Source organism: Megascapheus bottae, chromosome 16 (assembly GCF_031878675.1).
Source record: "Megascapheus bottae isolate mThoBot1 chromosome 16, mThoBot2.hap1, whole genome shotgun sequence".
Taxonomy (NCBI): domain Eukaryota; kingdom Metazoa; phylum Chordata; class Mammalia; order Rodentia; family Geomyidae; genus Megascapheus; species Megascapheus bottae.
In genome coordinates, this window is record NC_143524.1 from 8,084,869 (window position 1) to 8,098,856 (window position 13,988).

General features: G+C 44.3%; 1 protein-coding gene across 7 annotated transcripts in view; it reads right to left on the minus strand.

Annotated features, from left to right (window-relative positions):
• Positions 1-837: 837 nt before the first annotated feature.
• The window catches only part of Stx3 (syntaxin 3), a 42,798-nt gene continuing 29,647 nt past the window's right edge, over positions 838-13,988 (minus strand). For 2 of the 7 annotated variants that reach the window (XR_016538027.1, XR_016538029.1), the window contains exons 6-12: positions 12,189-12,297; positions 11,450-11,523; positions 11,201-11,335; positions 8,978-9,088; positions 7,508-7,619; positions 3,206-3,962; positions 2,615-2,896 (exon numbers count right to left, since the gene is read on the minus strand). Coding sequence is in view for 2 of the 7 variants with exons in the window: in XM_090347610.1 (XP_090203736.1) it covers positions 1,030-1,107; positions 8,684-8,794; positions 11,201-11,335; positions 11,450-11,523; positions 12,189-12,297 (507 nt within the window). In the remaining 5 variants the exon portion in view is untranslated. Of the gene's footprint in view, positions 1,108-2,614; positions 2,897-3,205; positions 3,963-7,507; positions 7,620-8,683; positions 8,795-8,977; positions 9,089-11,200; positions 11,336-11,449; positions 11,524-12,188; positions 12,298-13,988 lie in introns of those variants that run through there. The other 5 variants (XR_016538031.1, XR_016538028.1, XM_090347610.1 and 2 more) reach the window with 5 other exon arrangements.

A 13,988-nucleotide genomic window follows, 5' to 3' on the forward strand; every position in this document is an offset into this window, starting at 1 on the left:
AACGTCACCCAGAGCTAGATTAGGAGGTGAACCAGCAGATGTTCCGAGCACCTGTTGAATGGCAGGCACTGTGCTAAGCAGTTAGGACACAGCAGCGAGGAGAGGCCCCCACTTCAAAGACTACTGGGCCCTGCAGAAGGGAGGCTGCAGCAGGCTAAGGGTGAATCTTAAGCACAGACATAACAAGGACCCTAACTGATAACAGCAGTTCACTTATGACTGGAACCAGGGATGCTACAGTACCTGCCTCTGACCCCATGTATCCCCTGCCCTGTACATTGCTGGAACCAACTTCATATTGCTGTGCTCCCTGCCCCTTCGTCCTTACACCTGCCCAGTCCCAACGCCTGACCTCCCTTCACACACTTAAAAAGCAGTTGACTTCTGCTCTACGTCTTAAGAAGTTTCCTAAGAAAAGGAGGCGTAGACGACAAGAGTCTGCAGTGGACCAGTGACAGCACCACAGAGGAGGAGGAAGGTGAGAAATGCCAGTTGAGGATCCAGCTGTGACAGCAGAAGGAAGTAACAGAAGACTGGAAGGAAAAACAGATTATATAGCTTGATGCTCATGGCCAGGATGCATGCCTCCCCTGTGAGGGTAAGAGTTGGGTCTGTGCTAGCTAGCTTCCCTTATACGTGAGGGAGAAATATAGTGCAGCTGTACTGTGGCTTTAATCCACAGAGCTCAGGGCTCACCTGATTCAAGAAAACGTTTGTTCCTTTGGCCATTCCCAGATGCCAAGGCTCAAATTTTGTAGCAAAAAGCAACACTTTAGACCTGTTCAGAGCAATTCTGCCACCAGTCTGGCTTATGGGACAAATTGCTATCTTCTGCTTCCGCTTCTCAGTGACTGTCAATGACTGACTTTCTGAAACATCTCTGTCTTTAGTTCTCTCTAACCTTTACATGTAACCTCCTCAACCCACCCACATTAGGGAGCCTAGTGATAAAAGAGTGAAAGTCCCCAGGACACAAGTGCCAAGTAAAGCAGACCTAATGGGTCCCCGGACAGGAAGAGCTCACCTTTTTTAGGCAAATATGCCCCCAATGGTAGAAGCCAAGATGATGGCAAGGATAATGCAGCAGATCATGACCATGATCTTCTTCTGCTCATCCAGACAAGAGAAGGAAAAGCACATGAGAAGTGGCATCATCACACACGAAGACACTTTTGACGGGAGGGAGACAAGTGCATCTGGATGTGGTAGAGGGTTGGTTGGAGGGGACAGGGAGCACCAGCAGGAGGAAGGGATGGATCTGGCTTCTGGAACCCAGTGTTTGCAGAATGTGTACAGATGAGAGATTCAAACATGAGATCACCCAGAATGTCAACAGGTGTTGAGCACGTTGTCTTTTCTTCCTTAATTTTCCCACAGGCAACTCCTTAACTCAAATACCGCAGTTGAGAGGAGTTTTCAAAGTTTTGACTATTTTCAAAATTTATACTTTGGAACCACGTGGTTAAGATTTTTTCATCCCACTCCAAACCTGAATGAATCACCACAAGATGGCAGCAGATCACCAAGTTTTATGGGGAGTCGGAGCCAGAACTATGTATCAATCAATATAAAGTCATTTATTTTTTTAAATTAGCAATAAAATAATCAAGTTTACATTTTAAAAAATACAACAAAAAAACCCTTCACATGTTACATTCCAGACTTAAGTTTCATGTCTCAGTTTTGGAAGTGAGCAAAGGCTTCTAATTGGAGTTTGTACCCCTGGTTGCTGGAGCCAGCCCCTTCTGACATCATAGCCATAGGAGGAGGTTGTCCTGTGGCTCTATCTGGGTGCTGGGGGATGAAGGGCTAAGGAACCTTTACAAAGGAAGCTAATGGGCAGTGCCTAGATTAAGGTGCTCACCCTATCTAGGAAGCACTAGCTTCAGAGCTGAAATACAGCTAGAACCCCAAATCAAGGTCAGTAGGGAATCTAGGAGTCTCAACAGTGAGTTATAGCCAATACACTTGAGATTTCCCATCTGTTTCTTCTTCTATGATAGGAATTAGGGTGACAAAGAACCTACTGCGCTCATAACCAGCTAGCAGGGCTGTCCTGTACTGCCTGGTCTCTCCCATACAACTCAGCCCGAGACAACTCCCAGGACCATGTGAATTATACCAGATTGCTATGCAATGTTCTTACAAGCCTGGAATGCGCAGTAGAAAAGGATCGCTATATGCCACCTCTCACCTGCTATGCAGAAATGTTTAATGGGGATCAGTTCACTCCTGTGATTCTCTCAAGACTCATCCAGGAGACAAGCTTCCTGATGGCTCAGGAAGATCATATTTCTACCATGATTTGTTTTCATATGTTCCTTATATAAATTTAAGCATAGCACAGTTATTTATTTATTTATTTATTTTGGTGGGTCATGGGACTTGAACTTGGCCTGGGCGCTGTCCTTGAGCTCTTCAGCTGAAGGTTACAGCCCTACCCCTGGGCCTGAGGGTTGAACCTGAGCTTTTCAGTTGAAGGCTACTGCCCTACCCTTGAGCCAAGCCCCACTTCCTGTTTTCTAGAGGTTAATTAGAAATAAGAGTCTCAGATTCTTTTGTGCCCAGGCTGGCTTTGAACCTTGATCCTCAGATCTCAGCCTCCTGAGAGCCACCTTGCCCTGCAGTTACCTTTTTTTTTAAGGACATAGTACCCTCCGCTTCTAGCTTCCTACTTCCTGAGAAACAGACACATACATATTCTATATACATTCCACACACAATTACAAAAATGCTGGAGTGATTGAATTATATGCAGTCTCGTGAGGCATTTCCAGAGTCTGAGACTCTAGTACCTTGTCCCCAGCCCATTTCTACACCCTTGGTTATTTTTGGCCTCTAAGCCATGGCTTCATTGAGAGGGAACAGCTAGTTTTTAAGAATCAGATATAGAAACCTGTTGGGAGCCAGAGTGGAATCAAACTGTACCTTGACTTGCATCAGATGATGGCTTTATTGTCTTATTGTTTTCTGGCCCTATTCTATGTAAATGACCTGAGAATTACCATATGAATGTAACACCTGGAGGTGGGAAGAAGCGGGAGTGGAAAATAAACGCAGCAGTCTTGGCAGTCTTTACCTGGACTGCGGACATCCCGGACCTGGTGTGTCTGTCTCTCTTCTATTTCTTGCTAGTCCTTGCCCCCGATTTCAGGAACCCCAATCTGCGAACCCTGGTTTGCTGCCGGTTGGCCCCGGCAGAAACCAACATTCCACACCCTCAGCCTTTGCACACGGTAACCTCAGATAACTACTTGAATCCTGACCCCTCTTTGAGTAAAGGTGACAGAATGCAACGTAGAAAAATGATCAAACTGGCCCCAAAGCTGAATTTACCAAGAGCTGAGTTTCAAAGCAAGTCAACTTTTTAGACCAAAATGGCATCTGTCAGTCTCTCTTGTTTTCAGGACACAGGGCAACAAGCATACATGGACATATCTGTATATATCTGTATATCGCAGCCAGCTATGAGGCCTAGAATCCATCTAGCTAGAAGTCTAATTCAAACCTATGCCAAAGGTAGGAGAACCATCTGCTTTGTTAAAGATACTCCTTAATAAAAAAAAAAAAAGTATATTGCAATTTCTCGATGAGGAGAATACTCCATGAGGTAGACATGCAGCACCCTGGGATGTCTCACTCGAGCCTTCCCAGGTCCGAGGCATAACTTGACACACAACAGGGAAAAGGAAAGATGGGTTGGAGAGAAGGTACTGAAGGTACTGGGGCAGGATGTGATTTTTGAGGAGAACCTGGGGTTGCAACAAGTGGATTCGATTCCATCAGGGGACTGCAGAGTCAGATCCCCTCAGTCTGAGGAGGGCCATCCAAACTCCATTCCCATCTGAAGACAGGGTGGCCACAGCAGGCTGGAATGAAATCAAGTTCTAAGGCAGGGAGAGGAGGAGCTGGTCAGTGTGCAGGTTGATGGTGAGGAACAACAGGAGGAACCAGCCACAAACCTAAAAGGCAGACAGCAAAGATCAGAAATTGCTGAGCTGGTAGACCCTATTCTGTTCAGGCTAGTTTTGAAACAAGATGCTCAGATCTCTGCCTCCTAAGTAACTAGGATCACATAAGCATGGGCCACCAGCACCTAGCTGTAGATGGTTTCTTATGCAAGATTTAGAAACTTTCTAGCATCCCTATCTTCTCCATGAACCCCTCAACTATACATATTTTCTCTTAGAATATGGGCAAGCACAATACCAAAAAGAAAAAAACCAAACCAAAAACCATGGAAACACCCAGGTGTCACCTTACAGCTGCTCCATATTGCAAATTCTGTAAGCTTGAGCAAATTTTGTAACTTTATTGAGCTTTAATGGATTTCCACATCTGTAAATTGGAGCTTCCAACAGTATGATGGAGCTGTGGCTGGCATTCACTGGAAAGTATAAACAAGATGGCTTTCCTTCTCTCCTATTCAGAGACCTTACTGCCATGGAGGACCAGGAAACAGTCTTAACTACACTAGAAAATATGGAGAGGAAAAAAAAATGCCAAGCCACTTAACTGATAAGCCATATGGCATCTTATAATTGGAGTTAGATAGTTGACTCATCTTTGAAGAGTTACCACCTTAAAAGTTGTTCACCTTACATCCTGAGTTCCTGGAGCTAGGAGTGAAAGTTAAGGCACACCACTGATTTGCAAGACATCTTTTACCACCCAAGGAAGATGAATTGGTAACTCTTTCACTATTATTATACTGTTATTTTATATTATTATTATAAATTTTACCAGATTTTTCAGTGAGATAATTAAGACTTAGAACTCAAGCTTTACAAGCAAGAGACCACCATTGACTAGATGCAAAATGCACAGAGAGAGAGAGAAGGAGAAAAAGAACAAACTATGAAATGCCTATGAGAGGTTGGTCACCTCACTGCTGCCTTCTCATGATGAAGTGATAAAATAATCTTACTTTGCGACCAGTCATATCACTGGAGCAAACTTAAATGAAGATTTAATTAAATATTTAATAACTTAATTTTATACCCAGGACTGACACTGAGGGATCAGCTCTGGGCATCAATATGGAAGAACCCATCAAGCTTTAAAATGCTTCTGAGCCAGGCACATTAGCCATTGTCTGTAATCCCAGCTATTTGAGAAGTTAAGGCAGTAAGAGTACAAGTTTGAAGTCAATCCATGCAGAGGTAACAAAAGAGACCCTATTTCAATAACAAAACCTAAACATGCCTTAAGTAATAGAAAAATTTGCCTAGCATGTGTTCAAACACCAGTGTTGGGAGAGAAAAAAAAATTAAGACAGCTTGTACTTGTTGCCTCAGTATTCTAACATCTATGAATGAAGAAACAGGAAAAAAATGAAAAAAAATTAAAAATAGAAAATCATACTGTTGAAAGCAAAGTAACAACATCAACTCCAATACTGAGGAAATGTTATGTGTGTGTATATATATATATATATATACATATATATGTATATATATACACATATATATATATGTACAATCTTATGCTGAAAAATGAGATTTAAAAAGAGGTTTCATTGATGTGCAATGACGCATATGCTTTTGCAACTATGCTCACAACTAGTCATGTAGTCTGAACTGTGTAAAACTCTGTGTGTGTGTGTGTGTGTGTGTGTGTGAGAGAGAGAGAGAGAGAGAAAGAGAGAGAGAGAGAGAGAAAGGTCAAGAGAACAGGCCCTATATTATCAGCAATAATACTGTAAATTTATAAGCCTTTGAAACAATATATGTTATGTTTTCTGGGGGGCAGGGGAAGGTATTTTATATGTCACATAGTCCCAACGACCATGCTAACTGCAATTAAAGATGAATCAGTGATCAGTGTATCTTATTTAACAAATTTTAAAGAAGACTTTTTAAATAACTAATTTGTTAAGTGATTTAAAATTTTAATAACCTAACATTTATTTTATTTATATTTAATACTTTTTAAACTTTTATTTTATTTTGTCAGTCCTGGGGCTTGAACTCAGGGCCTGAGCATTGTCCTTGGACTTTCTCAAGGCTGGAGCTCTACCACTTGAGCCACAGCACCACTTCTGGCTTTTTCTATGTTTTTGGTACCGAGGAATGGAGCCCAGATCTTTGTGCATGCTAAGCAAGCATTCTACCACTAGGCCAAACTCCCAGCCCTTTATTTATATTTTTTGTTGGTTGTAGGACATGAACTCTGTGCCTAGGCTCTGTCCCTGAGCTCTTTTTGCTCAAGGCTAGCGCTCTACCACTTTGAGCCACAGTGCCACTTCTGGTTTTCTAGTGGTTAAGGAAATAAGAGTCTCATGATGACTTTTTTTTTTTTTTTTTTTTTTTTTTTTTTTTTTTTGCCAGACCTGGGCTTGAGCTCAGGGCCTGAGCACTGTCTTTGGACTTTCTCAAGGCTAGAGCTCTACCACTTGAGCCTCAGCACCACTTCCAGCTTTTTTCTATGTATGTGGTACCGAGGAATCGAACCCAGGTCTTTGTGCATGCTAGGCAAGCACTCTACCACTAGGCCAAACTCCCGGCCTCATGGTGGCTTTTAACCAGGGCTGGCTTTGAACTATGATCCTCAGATCTCAGCCTCCTGAGTATTGAGGATTGCAGGTATGAGCCACCAGCTCCTGGCTTTAGCCTAACATTTAAAGCCACCATCCTATAAGATCCCCTAGACTTTGTATACAATGGCAAATGGCTATCATATTTTACAAAGAAAAGCTAAGATATAGCAAAGCAAACACTCTCTTGGTCCATTCGTGGCTCCATGAACTTGGCCCTGTTACTTCTTTTGAAGATTAAGCTCATCTATGTGTAAACTATATATTAAACAGATAATATGCACTGTATACCATCTACACCATAAGAGTGTGATGAAGATTGAAAGTTGTAAGTTGTTCAACAGATTGCCTGCCCTAACTCAATGCTCAAAAATATTAGCTATTTCTTTATTCAAGTTCTAGTACAGTCAGTCACAAAACTCTCAGAGGACCCAAACTTTCATTTAAAAAAATTATTTTTGAATTATAATTAAAGAAAAGCTCCTTATAGGATATGGAAAGCAAAATCCAGCATCCATGAAAAACCAGGAAGAGGAAGTGGTGCCATGGCTCAAGGGGTAAGGCGGTAGCCTTGAGCTGAAGAGCTCAGGGACAACACCCAGGCCCAAAGTTCAAGTCCCATGACCAACTGAAAAAACAAAACACACAGAAAGAACTCAGGAAGCAGACCCCAGATCCATAACATAATTGGTACCAAACTATTGCAAACTATTAGGTAAAAGCACAAGATAAGATAGACAACACACAAAACAGAATCTCCAGGGTAAGAACAGAAGCCCTGAACCACGTATGGTAGGCAGAACTCAGAAATGGAATTTAAAGGAAATGAAAGAATCTGCAGGCTATGAAAAGTTTTTGATAGTTCACTGTGGCAAAGGACAATCAGTAGAGAAAGTAAAATTTGAAATCTCGGGCTAATGTTTTCATGAGGAGCCAACCAGCAGTTGGAAAGAACCATATTCATTTACTTACATTTCAGCGCCAGAGCCCCTCAGGCCACTCATTTCAGCCCAACGGAAAGGCCAATAATCAATGCTAAAATACCCAGCAACACAACTACTACCACAATGATAATTATCAATTTCTGGAGAAAAGAATAAGACAAAAAAATATTATTTTTAAAATAACAAACCATCTAAAATTCAACCCCTTCTCATTTCTACACAGCATTTTATCAACCAAGGAAGTGGCTTAGAATCTCTTACATTTCTTAAATTACATCTTGGCTGGTAGTGCTAATTGACAGAAATATGGCCCAGCTCAAACTGTAGTCTTCCATATATGTACAAATATACGGAGTCAATATCATAGGATCTCTAAGAAGCAACTGGGCAAGATATAAAGTGACTGTTTTCTTTTGCCAGAGGGAATGGTAAAGATACTTTTTGACATCGTTCTTATTCCAGTTCATCTAACCCCCTAGAGTAAGGCCCTATCTGTCCAATGAGCTACGTGTTGAATGGATTTAGCATATAAAATAACATCCCATCTCTCCAAATACCTATGTAAGTAACAGGGATGGTAGGAAGCTAAGAACTGAGGAACAAAAGGAGCCCAAAAGAAATCAGTAAGAACAGTAAAAGACAGACATGAAGCAGAGCTGGAATCCACAGTCAGTGAGCAGCGGAGCATAGAAATCCTAGAGCCACAAGGCCAGAAGAGAGAGCAAACGGTGTGGCTGAAAGAGCATGATTGGAATCTAAATTTGAATCCCAGCTCCTAGACTTACCATGTGGCCTGAAGCCAGTTACTAAACCCCTAACCTTCAACTGCTTCCTCTAAAAATTGAACAAACAAGGTGCTTCCACAGCAATGAGTTCTATACTAGTTACAAGACAGAGGAAAAGAGAAGGGGGTCCAGGGTGGAAGACGGTGAAGAAAAAAGGAATCAGGTGTGTAACACTGCAAGGATGCTGAGCTGTATTCAGGAAAAGACCAGCAGGACACCTGTGTGTACCCCATCCTGCAGCTGAGTTCCTGAGCAAGAGCACTCAAGCCAGATCCATACAAGGCACCCCGAGAAGGATGGGCACGAAGCTAGTATCTAAGGACAGGCCAAGACATAGAGGGAAGGCTCAGGCTCAAGGACACAGGTGGGAGTGAGCAGAGAGAGGCAGCTAGGAGACTAGGATGGTGGAAGGCGCTCACCCTTCGTGCTTCACTCTGATACTTGACAGCCTTTTTGGTGTCTGCCACTGCCCGCTCCACGAAGCCCACTGACTGGTCCATGTTGCTCTCAATGCGATCAATCATGGCTCCCTTTCCCCACGCGTGAGAGGTGATAGCAACAGAAACAGGGAGAGGGCGCAGACAGAAGAGAGAGAGAGAGAGAGAGAGAGAGAGAGAGAGAGAGAGAGAGAGAGAGAGAGAGAGAGAGAGAGAGAGAGAGAGAGAGAGAGATCGAACAAACTATCTTCTCTGAAAACAGCAAGAGAATCTCACCTTCCGGGCCTGACCCTGATATTTCACAGCTCTCTTTGTTTCATCCCGGGCCTTCTCCACGTGGTCCACTGTATGCAAGACATTCAACTCTATGTTATCTAACATTTCCCCCTGCAAAGAACAGACATGTGTCACATCCAGTGAACCAAGCCACCACGGTCCCAGCTAAGGCAAGGGAGGGGCCCGCATGGCACAGCCTTCTGGAGGACCCACTTTCAATCTGACCACAGGACCAGGATAGGGGTCACTCATGCAAAAGGCATTTACTGAAGTTTGTTTCTCTGTGCCCAGCACTGTGTTAGACACAGACTTTCTAAGTGCCTGATTTAAACTCTGATTCCACTCCCATCTTTTCCTTTTTGTATAATTTAAGTATGGGGTGCAAGAACCAAAATAAGACCCTCTCACGCCCTAACCCCTCACAAAGATGTCAGCCTCTTCCTGGCCATTCAGACATGAACTAATAACAGCTCTCAACAGTGGGTCCAGTACTATAGAGTGGTAGCAGGCCCACAGTAGGTGTTCTATGGGTAGCTGAAATCCAGAACATTTGCTGTCTTTAAGAAACAGGCAGGCCCTTTCAGGGGGCAGATTTCTCCAGGCTGTTTAGTTACATCTTTTTCTTTAGACAGCAGATTCTTGCAAATATTTCCAATCTTTCCCCAACTACTATTTCCTAACAGAGAAGTATGATCACTCCAATGACTTCTGAGGATGGACATTCCCTCTCTTACCTAGCCGGGCCTTCCTCATTCAACCATCATCACACGGCCCTCATCACCAGGGCAACACACTTACCACCACAACCAGTTCCTCAGCAAGGCAGCGGGAGGGGAGAAAAGTGGGGTAGAAAAGCTTGAGAAAAGAGTCTCAAAGGTCAGAAGAGAGATGGGAGAAGCATCCAGCCCCTGAGCAGAGAGCTGACATCACAGAGTCAAGCAGAAGGCGGGCTTCAACTGGGATATGCAGTCTCTCTCCTAAGCAAGGATTTCCAGTCCTGTCCAATGGCAGAACAGCTGGGGCCGTTCCTGGTAAGTATAGTGCAGCACGAGGACCCGTGACAAGTACTAGAAATCATGGGAGCACCTACGCTGGCAACAAAGAACCCCGTCCCGAGCCCGGTGCCAGTGGCTAGCACCTGTAATCCAATCTACTCACAAGACTGAGCTCTAGAAAAATCACAATTTTGAAGCCAAACTGGGTAGAAAAGTTCCCTAAACTCCATCTCCAAAATAACAACAAGCCGGGCTGGAAGCATGGCTCAAGTTAGTAAGAGGCCTTGCAAGGCTAAGGCCCTGAGTTCAAACTCCAGCATCACGGAAAGTAAAACTCAGTCCCTGAGTAAATATAGTCTTGGTGGAACAAGCTGTCAGATTAAGTACCATGAATGCTTCAAATCTGTCTGTAAACCCAAGTTTGCTCTTACTCCTAACCAAGTAGTACAAAAACTCTTCTAAAAACATAGCTGAGGGGCTGGGAATTTGGCCTAGTGGTAGAGTGCTTGCCAAGCACAAAGACGAGGGTTTGATTTCTCAGTATCACATACATTAAAAAAAAAAAAAGCCGGAAATGGTGCAGTGGCTCAAGTGGTAGAACTCTAGCCTTGAGAAAGCCCAAGGATAGTGCTCAGGCCCTGAGTTCAACGCCCAGGACTGGTCCAAAAAAAAAAAAATAGGTTAAAAATAAAGAATAAAAAACACTAGTAGAAAAGCACTAAATACATTTGGCTTTATTTGGGTTGGTTGCTTGTTAATTCAGTTAGCCTGGCCTCAGTCTCTCAAGTGCTGAAATCAGTTACGTACCACCGTAACTTCAAAACCTCTATCTTCCGGTGTCACTAAATTTTCACTATGAATTGAACAAAGGGACATGTTTCTAACATCATCAGAGAAATAGTTCCTATCTCAAGTTGGGCTGGGGGGGGGGGTGAGGGAGTAAGATCCTGAGGTTGAGTGAATTAGGTAAGTGATATAAACATGAGAGCTTCATCCACGAGGAATGCCTGTGAGACCAAAGCAGCAGGCACTAATGACAAAGCTGAGATAACCCAAAGTGTCGGCACTTGATGAATGGAGCAAGTAGATCCCTCTCCAACCATGACTCGAATGCCCTGCTTCCCCTCCCCGCCCTCCCTCACCTACCCTGAGTGCTCCTTCCCTCACCATTCTCAGAAGGAGCCAAGCTCTCCGTTCCTCCCTCCCCGAGGGGCCCGCTGCCAGTTACCTGGTTCTCCACCAGCATGGCGATGTCCATAAACATGTCGTGGAGCTCCTTGATGCTGTTTTCCAGCCTCACAATGTCCTTGTGCCGGCCCTCGATCTCACTGAGGGCCTGCTTGGAGATCTGAGAGTCGATGATCTACAGCAGGCCATGCACAGACAGACTGTGAGCCCCGCTGCTACCCGCCCTGCCCCTGCCACAGCAGGCAAAGCTCTCAGGACAAGTCCTGGTCACGGCGCCCAAGCCACTCACCCCAGAAGTGAAGATGGCAGGGTTGCCACTCTCCAACATCTCCTCCAGCTCCTCATCTGTTGTCTTTTTGCCAGCTTGGGGACAAAAGAAATAGAACATCAACTACAAGATCAAAGCACAGCCTCCTCCCACTCCCCCACCTTGAGAAGTTCCCTGGAAGCTAGAGAACATGGCAACTCTACTAGAATGAGACCTACACCTCCACAAAACTTCACCAGCAGCCTCCTGACTCTTCTGGCAGCTCTCTCAGTCCAATTCATCCTTAATGTTATCAGAAACCAAGACTCATCCCAAGCATATATGACAATTATTTCATTTCTTCCTAGCGGAGACTATATCCTAGCCCCACTGCCTACACTATGGGCTGGTATTAAATTCCCAGAAGGCATGGCTTTATAAATTCGGTTCATCACAACAACCAGCAGTGTAGTTTTATTTCATAAATGTGCTTTTCTAACAGAGAACAAAGAAAGGCAAAGAGAGCAACTCTTTCATAAGGCTTCCTCCTCTCGGTATGAGGAAACGCTGGGTCCACAGGAGTACAATCACTCCGGCCACTTGTCCACTAAGGAACAGTATTCAGGATGTGCTGATGCCAGAACATCTGCCCTGCGCACAGGGCACAAAATAGGATGCAGAACCAACAAGCAGGACTGCCACTTTGTTTTCCCAGGGTCTCAAGATTTCAAATGGCAGAAAACGTTGGAAGAGGGGACCACACCAAACTTCAAATACATACTTATTTCAAGCTGCCGTTGGATGCGCCCTTTGCTGCGTTCACGGAAGTCTACCTGAGCCTCATTGTATTTGGTCATCACTTCCACAAACTTCCGGGAGAGGACGGAGTGCTAAGGGAGCAAAATTATATGAGGAGGTGAAAGAAATGGGGAGATCCATAACTGTGGTAGAATCCCCTCCCCACCTCATACAGCCTGCACTATTTGAGGACCCAGACCCAGACTTGCAGCTGCACCCCCATGGGTGCTCAAAGTATGAATGGATGGTGGTGTGTTGGAGAAAGGCTGATGCCAGCAGAAAAGTATTGGTTTGCGTGAAGGTTATCTTGTGTCCGAATACTGGACATTACATGGTGATCCCATCCAAAGGCAGGGTGAGTGCCTGTAGATTCTTGCTTACCTCCCTGTCTCCTGATGTCCTATTAGCTACCCCTTTGACTGTGCCCTTCGACCTGTAACTGAAACCACCCCAAGCTAACATGGGCTTTCTGACTCATTAAAAGTGGAGGATGGAGGAGAAGCTGCAGTTCAATCCATTAAACTCATTTCCTTGCTCTCATGGTAGTATAAAATGCACAATCATATATATGAATGTTGTTGCATGAGTAATGCTATATCCACTTTCATGGATTACAGTGCCACTGGACTTGCAATCAAAAGATCAAATAAAAGGCCCCACATTCTGGCTTCTTCGAGTCGTGGTCTTGGGGAAAGTCCACTGCCCTTAGTTGTCCACACCTATTCACTCTCTCTACTGACTTCACATCATAATTATCAGATAAAACAAGAGCATTTCTAGAAATCTCAGAGCCCTCCACCTACCTGGACAGTAGCATTTATCTAAGGAAGCCCTGGGCTTGCTTTCTGAAGATGCCAGACTCCCTTTCCACATGGAATATCTGCCAAAGATCCTTGCATCTACCCAAAATGATCTGCCCCACTGTCCTTGCTGATACGTAGCTATGCTCTCTCAAAAGCTCTCGATGCCTAAGCTCACACCTTCCTGACTGTTACTCCTTGCTCGTCTCTCCACATCAAGCCCCACCACTTCTTCTTTCACAGAACCACCAATATGTATTCTTCTTCCATCTTACAATCACCATGTTACTTCAAACCAAAATCACTTCAGAAATCTGACCAGGGACTCTTCCTCCTTCTCCACTCATAGCTTTCTAACATCCTACTGTAATATCCTCCATAACACATGACAGCCTGACACAAATGACTATAGGTAACAAGATCTGAGCCAAATCACAGCCTGGAAGTATAATACCAAAATGACAATCTCTACTCTCCAATCAGCATGTCCATCCCCCGATAAAGCTGTTCTCTGCTTGTCTACCCCCTCCCCGCACTGCAACTCACCACCACCATCACGATGCTGCCTGCCAAAGTATGTCCACATGCATGCGCCTGCTCCACTCCCACTGCCATGCCTCTCAAAGAGGGTAACTGAGCCTGACTACACTCTTACCAGACCCACATCCAGCCACCTTTGGTGACCAGCAAATTTTCCCTGAGATCTTTCAGTACTGAGAGCACCACGTATTTAGTTATGACTTCTTATATTGTTCTCGCCTGGGTCTTTTGTGACAATTTCCTGTGCTACTTGAATAGCATACTGGGTGTGTGTGTGTGTGTGTGTGTGTGTGTGTGTGTGTGTGTGTGTGTGTGTGTGTGTGTGTGTGTGTCCTGGGCCTTGAACTTAGGCCTTAGGCACTATCTGAGCTTTTATGCTAAACGCTAGTGCTCCACCACTTGGGCCACAGTTCCACTTGTGGTTTTTCGGGGTGGTTAATTGC